Here is a 12,412-nt window from a genome sequence, read left to right as displayed (position 1 = left end):
TGGTTTTACATTGGTGTGGTTCTAAGTAGTGCTGCCAAATGCAAAACGAAGAAAAAAAAATATTGCAAACAAGCACTAAAGATCCTTGAAATCAAAATCTCCAAAACCTATTAATCAATTCCCCAGAGAGGATTAAAGGTCATGAAAAGTGATCCCATTGAGTCGATTACTGCTCTCTTTCTATGAGCTCTCACATCAATTTTATGTTTTTCCCCCCTTTTGTCCTGAAACGAAAAAAGAGCAAAGACAATCAAACATATAAATCCCCTCTAATCCTGATTGTCTGCATCATCTGCATCAGATTGGGGTTGCAATAACCCAGTGGGATATCTCTGTGGTAGAGCGCCCACACTGATAAGACCGCGCATGGCAGCCATTCTCGCAAGTCGTTCTAACCTGTCCACTCCCAGGCTTGTCTTGTATAATGAATGAGCAAAAAGTATCAGTGATGTTATTCTAACCCTGCTGGAGAAAGAAAGAAGGATGGAGAGAAAGGCATGAATAATGGAGGCCAAATCAGTTGACTTCATCCCCTTCCTAGTCTCAGGCTATTCAAAGTCAGTGCCTGCAATTGGATTCTGTAGGAAACTTCTGGATCGCAGGGAGCAGGGAGTTTTCCTTTTAGTGGCTTTTAAATCAACTTTTTAACCTTCTTTTTTGGAAGAAGGGGTTGAAAATCATGATGATACCATGGTGGCCCAACTGCTAGGGCCGGTCTTTCTACTCCTACTTCACTCTGCAAGCTGTAAGTACATTGACTTGCAGTTGAAACACATGCAATTCTACATCAAATGTGACAAACGCGTACTGAGTGGCCGTCCATTCATCATTGCTCAATATGATATTTGAATGAGTTTGACTTGCATGCTTTGAGTGTTCAAGTACTTGGTTATTTATATATAAATGTATAAGCAAAGCTAAATTCAACACTTAATTGACAGATATTGTACATTTATACTATATCAAAGAGATAGGCTATACTGTGACAATTTTAAAGTGAGGATTCTTCCTATTTATGGTTCTGGTGGGTGTGTCCCCATGGGGTGGTCACAATAGGGTTGTTGATGGTGAACGAGCGTCCAGTATAACATAATTCATCTGTCTGCTGGCGAAACAGCTCATTTTTGCCGACAGCTTACTGACTTTCTCCTCTCTGACAATGCGTCTGATCATTTCCAATCCGGTTTTAGGCCCCACCGCAGCACTGAGACAGCTCTATAACCGTCTAAACACAGATGCAGTCTCAGTAAACTGATCTGAACTGGTTCAAGTGCTATCTGGAGGACAGAAATTAATTTGTTGGAATTGGTAACTGATGGCTATGACCTGTGGGGTTCCCCAGGGGTCAATCCTGGGACCCCTATTGCTTTTAGGTCAGCTAATACACAGCTGCAAAGTGTCCTACTACAACTATGCAGACGACGCTCAGATTTATGTCTGGGAAGCTCAGCGGTTTAGTGTTGCCAAAATCTGGAACAGTCTTCCAGAAGATATACGACAATCCTCAATGTTGGCAATGTTCAAATCCAGACTGAAAGTGTTTCGAATCAACTGTGCATATTACAACTCAAAGTATTTGATTGAAACTCTTCATTTTAAATTCTATTTTTGTTTGTTTGATTGGAAATTACTTGGAATGACCTTGTGGATGATTGGGGCTCTATACATAAACTTTCCTTGCCTTGGTAGTGTCCACTCTTTCTGTGGAATGAGACAATCGTTGGGGGAGAGATGTCAGGACATTCTCAGTCTCACAGTCAGCAGTTCATATGCATCTCAAAAAGAAGGAACATTTCTTTAAGGACAACAATGGAAAAATAAATAGGGAGAGTACACACTTAAAAATTAAGAAGTAAACAAACAAGATTCAACCTTTGATATGAACTGTACAGTGACCTACAATGCAATTCATCCTGTAACTGAACACAAGAGTGATATGCGACACCACTGTCTCCCTTTCCTGCACACACACACACACACACACATTTGGATGCCCGTGTGTCCCCTCTTACTCCAGCGCAGAACATCAATGGCGAGGTGGTGTACCGTGACAACACTATGTATGGTGTGGTGAACAAAGCTGTCATCCTAGAGTGTGGTACCACCATACCTGACATGTACATATGGAGCTTCACCAGACCCGGCACTGAAGCCATCAAAGCGGTGGTGTATAACTTGGGCCAAGGTCCCAAGATCCAGAAGCTGGCCCAGACACTTGGGGAGCTGACAGTCATTTCCAAAAGTGCTGACATCAGCATCGACAAGCTGCCTGTGGCAGCACATGGCCTCTACACTTGCCAGGCGTTCTATGACATAGAAGACACGCCCAAGGTCTACTACTACTACGTGCACCTCAACGTCAGAAGTAAGTCCTGGAAGAAAAAACAAATATGACACAATATTTTTAATTTGATTGGAAAAATACAAATTTTGCTTACCTTTGACCTCAGTTCCAGTCACAAAGCCGCGCCTCCTGGTGAGCGATGTGTCTCCAGTGGAAGGTACAACAATATGGATGCAATGTAATCTGGACAATGGCACAGGGCCGATCCAGTACATGTGGCAACAAGAAAGCCACCATGGAAACATCTCAGCGTCCACACAGAGCAACACCAGCGTGGTCAACATGACAGATGTGAACCGCAACCATACAGGGTGGTACCGCTGTCTTGCTAGTAACGCCGTCAACAGTGAGGCCTCGGATCGGATATGGCTGGATATTATCTGTGAGTGGTTTGTACTATAAATATGGAAAATCTTAAAAAATATGTAGTCCACACTTTGAGAGACGTCTTGCATTGTGGGCTGATGTCACGGGTTGGTTCGCTTGCTAGTTGACCAGAATAAAATTGCATACTCACATCACGGTTGTATCATAGCTGTAAAAATTGTCTTCCCCAGTTGGTCCAGATATCCCTCAGATCGAAGTGACGCCGTACACTCTGACCGAGCGGGGTTACTCGGCTCTGGAGCGAGAGACAGTGTCTCTGCAGTGTCAAGCTCATTCCAACCCGCCCAGTCAGTACGTCTGGTTCTACAACAACTCTCAAGTGTACAGCGGGCCACAGTTCACAATCACCAAGGTCCTCCGCATGCACACGGGTGACTACGCCTGCCTGGCGCAGAACACCTACCTCAACACACGCTCCAAAAAGACCATCAGCCTGACTGTCTACTGTGAGTCTGAACTTTGTGACAAACTTCTTGGATGACACCGTCAACACTCAGTGTTTCTTTGCAACTTCGCCTTGGGTCTTCTGTCTTGGAACTGTAAATGGATAATCACCATTTACAGTTCATGACACTATCTTCAGAACCCTGCAGTTCCAATTCTATTCTCTGTCTTGATTGGAAAACATCTTTCATCTGTTTTTCCTTGTTAAAACACAAATAAACACAAACACAAAGCCAAGTGTGGAGGCCCTCCAGACAGATTCTTCCGTTTGGACCATCGGGGGAACTTGATGGGACTCTCTGGCAGGTACTTGCTGTCGTGTCACAGCCATGGCAAGCAATGGTCAGTTACAAAGACTAGCGCTTGGCATTCTATTGGTTTTTCTGCTTCATCATTTAGGGTGTTCTCACTGTTGGTCCAGTTGTCCTTAATGTGTTTGAGGCACAGGCAGAGGTAGAAAAAGCTGCTGGATGCTGACCACTCATTATAATGCAAATGCAGTTACTACCCTCTAGTGGTGTTAATACAAACCACATCAGGAGTATGCATAGATCCAATCTGGACCAGAGGAGATCGTGGGTAATTGCAAAGAGGCTTTTACAGATGTAAAGACTTGGTTAGTTTTCTACACCATTACAACAACCTGCCCAACATGGGTGCACCCCTAAGTTCCTGCCTTGCTCACCACCCATGACCCCGGGGGGAATATCATCGCTTTGTTACACTGCATCTTCTCCTCAACAGATCCACCAGATGGTTCTCCTTCCTGCTCCATGAAACCAGCCCTGAATCACACCTCCCTGAGACTGCTCTGTTCCTGGACGGGTGGTTTCCCGACCGCGTCTGTTCACTGGGCCGAACACCTGAGACGTGCAGGGCAAGTCGAGGACGACAGGGGGCACACCAGCGGCATCTTGCTGCCCTCTGAAGGCCTTGTTTCCAACAGGAGCATGTTTAAGTGCATGGGTTCTCACCCTGCATTGAAACAACCAGTGGAGTGCAGCACACGTGCATGTGAGTGCACATTACTGGGAACATGTTTGCTATTGAAGCATTGAACCGCTTCTCCTCCATTAGATCTCCCTGCTTCAGAACCGGCATGTTTAGCCTACGTGACAACCAACAGGCAGTATCTCATGTTGTCCTGCTCTTGGGACGGAGGGACCCCGAATGCTCTGGTGTGGTGGGAAGGCCCTGGTGGCCATGGAAAACCAGGGGAAGAGAATTCTAATGTTTTAATCCTTCGCTATGGAACAGCTCGTAGTGGGAAACCCTACACCTGCCACGCAAAACATCCACTTCTGGTTCAAACTAAGATCTGCAGACTCACACTGGGTCAGTGCATTTAAATAATTGAAATATAACCTGGTACATTTTACAGGTAAGTAAATAAATACTACAATATAAAGAAATACAGTATGTACTCTTCATTTCGCTTGCAGAGGCTCCTGTGTTGCTAACGCAGCGGAGTGTTGTGTCCGTGTATGAGGGGGCCGACGTGCAACTCTCCTGCAACCTGAGGGCCAACTACTTGCCCACTAGTGAAATAACTTGGTTCAACAATCACGGTTTGGACGTTCAGGACACGTCCAAGTATACGCTACTGCGAACATCAGCGTGGGCCAACCTGACCGTGCGAGACACAGATCAGATTCAAGACAGTGGCGAGTACAGGTGTTCCTCCACCAATGCTGTGGGAGGAGCTGACCTCAACATCACATTAGTGGTCAAGAGTAAGACTCTAAAGAATATATACAGCAGCTTGCTTGGCTGATCCTAAAAAAAAATTGGTCTCTTTCTCAGAACACCCAATGCCACCCAACGCCACCCTGCTCAGGGTGACCTACATCAGCCGGCACCGCAATGAAGTCGAGCTGGAGTGGAAGATCGAGGGTGAGGCCCAACAAGGCTGGACCGGTTTCATTGTGCAGCACAAATGGGTGAACGAGCACCCGGGGAGGAGATTAAGCGGCAACGATTCTAAAGAAGACAGGGTTGGTCCCTCAGTTTGGCATCATAGTATCATCCAGGACCCAGATGTCAGGATTCAAACAGTGGGGAGGCTGACACCCACAGCTAGATACCAGTTCCGTGTCACTCCTTTCAACCACAGAACCATCGGGCACCCCTCTGCTGCAATAATGCCAGGTACAAATTAAAGAATCTGATGAAATACACTGGAATGGTACAAAACAGAGTACATACTTTTAATTTGCTAAAAGTACCAATTATCAATGTGATTACTGTGACAAAGGCTTAACGTTGGTTCTTTCTTGTTATCTACTCAGGTGAAAAGACCCAACCCTAAATTACACACAAACACACATCCCACTCGCATCCTTCCCTGCCTCCTTTCTTTCCGCTTTCACTGTGTGCTCCTTTTTCCTTGCATACGGAGCAAATTTATCATGTGATAGAAGCTTGAGAGTCATAGATACCTGAGGGAATTAAGGAAATATTGGACATAGATTATGAGGTCATATATACAATAAATATCAATTATTCATTGACTGTTAATTAAATTAATTATAATATTTTTTTTACAATTTATTTTTTCTGTATGCAGTTGCATGTAAAATTTTAGAAATGTGATACACGCCATGCAGAAATGCAATGCGCGGTGCATTACTGCATGGCATGCAGAACAACAGTACAAGGTAGCTGCTGTTGTTTTCCATGGAAAGTGTCCAACTTGGAAAATTCACACTAGTCAGGACAGGACAGTAAATTCCAAGAAAATATATTTATAGTATATACTACTATCATATGTAGCTTTGTTGCAATGGTGTAACTGTGATGTGTTGCAGCCGAGCCGCGTTCTACTAACTACCCTGCTGTGATCGGAGCAGCAATAGGGGGGATGCTCTTTGCAGCTATTGTCACAGTGCTGCTGCTCGTCTATATAATCCGCAATCGCAACAACAACCCTCGTGAGTCCTACACACCACACACACACATTTTTTTTATTTGTGAACACACTGCATTAAATGGTTCCCTATTGCTTTCACACAGGACTACATGACATGCTGTTTGGCCTGTAAGTATACATTACAGTATATGACAGTACGTCCCTCACATATAAGCAACAATTTCAACACTGAAAACTCTGAAGTATATCCACGTTTGATTTATTTGCTATTGTCCCATCAGAAATACACTATAATAAAAATGGCTACTGCGAGGGCTGTACTCATTCTTGCAAGATACTGTAAACAAAATAGTCCCTTTTCATTTGAGGTGTATTGAGGGCTCCAAATTATTTCTTTTCAAGGCAACACAGCCAGTCCAGAGAGAACATCAACTTCCCTGAGGATGAGATCGTCAACGGGACGGAGGGGGAAATGGGCGGTTCATCTAGCCCAGGCAAGATTGCCACACAATGGATGGAAATGCTATGTCCTGACACTACACTTTCCTTTGGTTCACTCATTGATGCTATTTCCTCCCTCAGGTCCAACACTGGCTTTACCCAGGGCGTCCTCACCCTTAACCACCTCCCCTACTGCTGGCCAAGCCCCTCCCACAGGAGACGACGAACCCGTCAATGTCACCATTACTGTCAAGGCAACCGGCTCCTAAAGCACGGTACTACAGGCAAGGCCGCCTAGTAGTTTCCAAGACTGCGACAATTCAAGTGTCTAATTTATTTACCACTAACTGTCTGGCATATACAGTAAACATCCTTTTTGAATCTTTTATTTCAGTACTATGTTAAGTGACATAAGAAGGGGTGTCACATCTTGACGCACATTGGATCAATAATAGTGTGTTAAATTAATGACAACACACACGCAAAAAACAGTACAAGCAAACGGCTTGACGAGAACACAATAAAAACATAACAAGAACAGCTAAATATATACATGTTCACATTCTCGGTGTCAGTTTATGTTTGTTTATATTCACCAGAGAGGTTATATGACAGGATGTGAAACCTTCTGCGTGCTGATGATGTCACACAGCTTCTGCTTTATCTTCACGAAGAGCCGCTTGAACTCCAGACCGTCGCCCTAAAGAAACACACACAATATGCTGACACAGTGACCGTGATAGAGGATAAACAGGAAGATATTGTATTAATGGAATTATTTAAATACTAAAAATTATACTAAAAAGTAGCGATGTCCCGATGATGTGTTTGTTTTCTTTTTGATCGGAGATCCCACCAATAAAGTGCTCTATTTTTGCAGCAGGTCGGAAAGTAAACAAAGCCATGTCAGCAGTGCGGAAGTACTTCTACCACTTGCAATGTCTACCATTTCAAGGGGTGGTACTAGCAGAGCTGAATTCAATACCAATAATAATATTGGATCGGATCTGAGGCCAAAAAATTTTTTTTAAAAATCAGATCGGGACACCCCTACTAAGAAACCACCTTGGACAGTCTGAAGTCTAACAGCACTCTGTGATTCATTTCCAGCAAATGAACTTTGAAGATGAGTTTGTTATTGCGCTTGTCCAGGGTGCTCACTGTCACCTGAGGAACAAACAGAGGGGGGGAAAGGTGTTTCAATTCTAAATTTAAATTTGGGGTTCACTTTCATACAACCACAGGAATGGAGTGGTAATGTTTTAAGTGTATAACTTTCTGAAATACTCCATGAATACACAGAAACTGCTGTGCAATAAAATAGAAAAACATAGAAAACTTAACTGTATAATAAGTGAATATAAAGTTTATATACTAAGACGCCAGATGCTTTCCTGTTGCAATAGGATTTACTTCGTGTTCTATGGTCATCATCACACTTTCCCTAGTTGCCGTCGCTGGTATTATTCAGTAGTGGCGTTATTAAAAAAAACTAACAATCAGGCCTTAAATATGTAAACTAAAATGACAGCTTTGAGGTAAAACAGCCAAGAAGACAGGGAAGTGGCTTAAGACCTGATAATTAAGCAACAGTCTATTACACCCTCTGCTGGTTCCTACATAGCTGGCAGCAGTTTAAAATTTAATTCCACATGACTAAAATTGTGAATTAATATGAAGGTCCTGTATAAAAAAAAAAAAAAACATACCTGTTTGGTGCAAGTGAGTTTGTAGCCAAGGGCGAGGCCCTCACAGGCATCTTTTAAGGAAGCCAGCGAGGCGTCAGCACTCACAGTGGTGAAGAAACGTGTCAATCTGCGCACTAATCTCTGCCATGGTGTCTGTATTCATGGGTAGAAGAGATTTTAACATCGTCCATTCTCTTCAGACTAGAAGCAGGTTGGTCACAACGCTGGTTAAATTATGCTGCAAATTACAAACTATGAAATTAGTTTCACCCGATGTCCGTATCAATATATTATTGTTACCTAATTCAGACATCGAAATTCAAAGACATATTTTAAGACAGTCCGTGTCACCTGACTGGCTCCCGGTGTCCCCAGCAGCTGACTCCCCAGCAACATGTGCTCAGGTTTGGTTGGCTGGGAGAAGCTGACCTGACCGTCCATCTGGCTGCTGAGCAGCGTGGCTTCCCTGCCTCCTGCTGCCAGGTCCGGCTGGGAGCTGGAGAACTGCATTTTGTCATCACTGCAGGGAGAGATCCAGACATGTAATGCTGTCATTCCAGAAACATACATGGATGCTTCAAAAAAGCAACAACAAATATTAGAAATACACCTGTTAGCTCGAGATATGACTGCACCATCGTTTCGAAAGCGATGACTGGCACCTGAGCTCAGGGAACCTGATGGCTGCTTCACACCTGCACAAAAAACATATTAATTAATATCTATACAACATTCATGTTGACTTACGACTGATGGGGACTTGCCTTGAGTGAACCAGCGGTCTTTCTTAATGTCTGCAATGGTGATGCGTGCTTCTGGTTTGGCTAGCAGTAACTTTGACAACAAACCTAACAGAAACATGTGGCAAATAAACACGAGAAGCACGGTTCATTCCATTTCCATATTGAGGACTTACAAAGAGGCATTGGCTGTATTTTCTTCCAAGGAGGCAGGTATGTTTTCTTCTGGAGCCAATCCGAATATTCCTGACAGATTTCTGAGGGCTGGTCCCATGGCAACTCTGGACAAGATATGAGAGACAAACATGGTGCAAAATACTGTGTTATAACATCTAGAAAAAACCCATTGCTGATATGTATTATGCAACCAAACTGTGATGTCAATTCAGTAACTACCAATAAAATCAGTTACTTCCCGGTGGCAGAATAAAGGCATTATGCATGATGATGACTCAGCATGTCAGTAAGGCACCGACCCAAACACTTTTGGTACAGTATTTACCCGATACAGTACCATTCTTTGGTATGATTTTTACTATACTAACCCGAATACAAGACAATGTAGTGGTAGGTTACAGGAACATAAATCACCCCGGAACGATCGATAGGGGAGGGGTTGCCACCCGGAGGGGTGGGCGCAAGGGACGGGGGTTTTTCCGCTTCCTGTTGTGGTTGCGAGACGGGGCTTTCATGTCTCATGTAGCGAAGAGTGCAAGTTAATGTTTGCAAGAAAAATAAAGTTTTCTCCCAAACTCAACACTCCGCCTCAGACTCCAGTTCTTCTGCGCTTCACTGGTGACCCTGACGTGAACGCCTCAGACTCCAATTCTTCCGCGCTTCAACAATCTCTTTTCTCCAAGATTCTTTGCTGTGTGCTAAATAGATACTAACCTTTGGGACTATTTTTTCTAACAAGTGTCCGTGTTGCTGCTGTATTTCTCCTGGTCACTTGTGTGTGTGTGTGTGTGTGTGACAGGAAGAAAAGCTCTGACTTGCTTGGGGAGAGGTAATTTCATCTCGCCTGTTTGCACGTCTCTAGACCCCAAATATAAGACTACTAGACTATTTTCTTGGGAGTAAAATATCATTATTTTGGCTAAACTGCATAAGAGCTGCATAAGGGTGTGATCCTGTCCAGTGGTTCTTTACCTCCAGCCAGCATTGCCGTCAACACAATTCCACAAGCCCAGATGTCTGCTGGCTGAGCTTTGTACTCGGTTTGGCTCAGCAGCTCAGGAGCAACGTAAGGAAGAGTCCCGCAGAGTCGGTTCAGTGGTCGCTCTCGTCCTTTGAAGCGAAACATGGTTGCTAGGCCAAAATCAGTCAGTTTGAGGTTGTCTGTGAAGTTATAGCACAGTAGAAGTTTTAATACATAATAATAATACATAATAATTCCACATATGAATGTAATCTTACCTTTGTCATCCAGCAAAATGTTTTCTGGCTTTATGTCTCTATGAGTGATGCCCATACTGTGGAGGTACTCCTGTAAGATGCATGATGTGACTAATGTGTAATACAGGCAAACACTAAGACTTTCTTTTGCTTCTCTTACCACTGCGGCTATGAGCTGCTGAAAAAATATGTGAGCATCTTTTGCAGCCATTCCAACGTCAGGCTCTAAAGACAGAAGAAAGGTTGTAAAGTCATATTAATGACTCCATGGTCACTTCATTAGGCACACTAAACTAAACATAGGAACGCCTCTTTGTGTAGTCTGCAAACTACAACCAATAATAAAACATATTATACAGTATATTAGTATCAAGTGTCAATATTATCTTTGAAAAAAAGGTCATTTTAAGCATTAGCATTAAGCATTGGATCTCAATACATTTGTCATTCGTCGTATGTATGTCTCACCAATTCGGTCGAACAGCTCGCCTCCTGTGCAGTACTCCAGAAAGAGGTACACAGTAGGTCCTTCCTTGCGATGGCCGAAAAAACGGACTATATTTTGGTGGTTCAGCATCTAAACAAAATAGTGCACAATGTTATTTACAGTATTTCAGCAACTTCTGAGCTATTTAGACAGACGGTTGTGTGTTGACTTATTTTCAATAGATAGTAAATCTATTAAAATTAAAGATGACATCTTGCCTTGTGTACGCAGACTTCCTTCTTGACATTCTCCGCACATTCTTTGGCTTGAGAGGTGTCAATCACTTTGACTGCAACTGCCTCTTCAGTCTGTCTGTTTACCAGCAGTCTCACTCTGACCACAAGAAAGAAAATCAATGATCAGCATCAAAAGACACAGAAATAACTGGAAGAGGGCTCGGCTGGGAAAAAGTTACGCAGTTGTCTCTGGAGAGCATATTTATATACTGTATTTCTGATTTGATTAAGGGGAAATACATGACCTTGTAAACAGTTACAGAAGTATAGAAGAAGAAGTGTTTGTTTCTTCAATTTATTGTTAATTTTAATGGCTGGCTCCCACTTCAAGTATGTTACCTGAACAATACAATGGACATGACAACATGAAAAGCTAAATGCCATAGCTATTGATGCAAGAATTTAAGTGATAGTGGGTTATTATGGTTATTATCAAATGGTTAGATAAATGTTCTTAAATTACACTCTCATGAGTCATTTTAGCTAGCATCATTAAAATTTTAAAAACAAATGTACCTTGAGTTGTACCAGGCATTAAAGGGAAATAAGTCCTTTTGGGCTTGTGATCAGAAAGCTGAATACAAATGTAAATAATGGAAAGGTATATTTTGATTGATGTAAGAAATGCACTGTAATGTTTCATATATTTGCCCAATAAAAATAATAATAAAAAAATAAAAATAAACTGGTGTAATAATTTTTTCTATGACTATATTTATGTAATAAAACGATAACAACCATCCATGCACTGTTAAGCTTCTTTTTAAGTATTCAACATAAATATTTGAATTGGAAATTGCTGAAGATGTGAAACAATAAATTATACATACTCTCCATAAGCTCCTTCACCCAGTGTCTGAACGAGGTCCCAGTCCTGTACAAACGGCACTGCCATGCTAAAAACAGAAGCACGCGTTATAACGAACAAGAATCACTCTGCCTTATTATAACTCCTGTAATCTAGATCAAACAGCGTCAACGTAATCTGGCCAGCAACGTGAAAGACTTCGCTTGCCAAAAGTGATCAGTAACTCGAAATGGCAACAAAAATGTCTTCTTCCAAGTAGCCACGTACCTGCAAACTGTCATTCACGGCAGTTTTTCCAAATGTTTAATCTCTTGCATGTGTCTTCAAACAGCAACTATCTTAACGCATAAATAAAATTGGCGCGTTGCTGTTTCTTCCGGTTTTCGTCACTTCCGCTTCCGCTTTTTAGCGTATTTCCGGCGTACTTCCTTTTACGTTTGACATACGATTTAAAAATTAAAACTGTACTAATTAACTTTAAAACACATCGAAAAGCATTGGTATTGTATTTAAAAGTGGACGTATAAATACAATATGTTTTGTAGCGTAATGTTTTTGTCCGGTTTTTTATTG

At 42.5% G+C, this 12,412-nt stretch overlaps 2 protein-coding genes across 3 annotated transcripts; one reads left to right on the top strand and one right to left on the bottom strand.

Moving 5' to 3' along the window:
- The first annotated feature begins 690 nt into the window (after positions 1–690).
- LOC131137881 (V-set and immunoglobulin domain-containing protein 10-like 2) lies at positions 691–7,016 on the top strand. Its single transcript, XM_058086272.1, has 12 exons — positions 691–745; positions 2,018–2,365; positions 2,451–2,726; positions 2,902–3,177; positions 3,920–4,189; positions 4,253–4,510; positions 4,618–4,908; positions 4,979–5,323; positions 5,983–6,105; positions 6,188–6,212; positions 6,447–6,532; positions 6,627–7,016. Exons 1-12 carry the CDS (start codon positions 691–693, stop codon positions 6,752–6,754), a joined length of 2,481 nt encoding a protein of 826 aa, XP_057942255.1. The 3' UTR covers positions 6,755–7,016.
- On the bottom strand, positions 6,856–12,263 carry chek1 (checkpoint kinase 1). Of its 2 annotated transcripts, XM_058086281.1 has the most exons (14): positions 12,107–12,262; positions 11,862–11,927; positions 11,014–11,128; positions 10,777–10,885; positions 10,469–10,533; positions 10,330–10,399; positions 10,063–10,251; positions 9,090–9,194; positions 8,938–9,021; positions 8,784–8,868; positions 8,525–8,693; positions 8,195–8,326; positions 7,551–7,652; positions 6,856–7,185 (listed from the first exon to the last, which is right to left on the bottom strand). In XM_058086281.1, the coding sequence occupies exons 1-14, from the start codon at positions 12,118–12,120 to the stop codon at positions 7,090–7,092; spliced, it is 1,401 nt and encodes a 466-aa protein (XP_057942264.1). In that variant the 5' UTR covers positions 12,121–12,262; the 3' UTR covers positions 6,856–7,089. The 2 variants fall into 2 exon arrangements, with proteins under 2 accessions (XP_057942264.1, XP_057942265.1); XM_058086282.1 differs by lacking the exon at positions 7,551–7,652 and having other exon boundaries at positions 12,107–12,263.
- Between the last annotated feature and the right edge of the window lie 149 nt (positions 12,264–12,412).

This window comes from Doryrhamphus excisus, chromosome 11, assembly GCF_030265055.1.
Source record: "Doryrhamphus excisus isolate RoL2022-K1 chromosome 11, RoL_Dexc_1.0, whole genome shotgun sequence".
Lineage (NCBI taxonomy): Eukaryota > Metazoa > Chordata > Actinopteri > Syngnathiformes > Syngnathidae > Doryrhamphus > Doryrhamphus excisus.
Note: the sequence above shows the minus strand (reverse complement) of the source record. Positions and strands in the feature narration are given on the sequence as shown.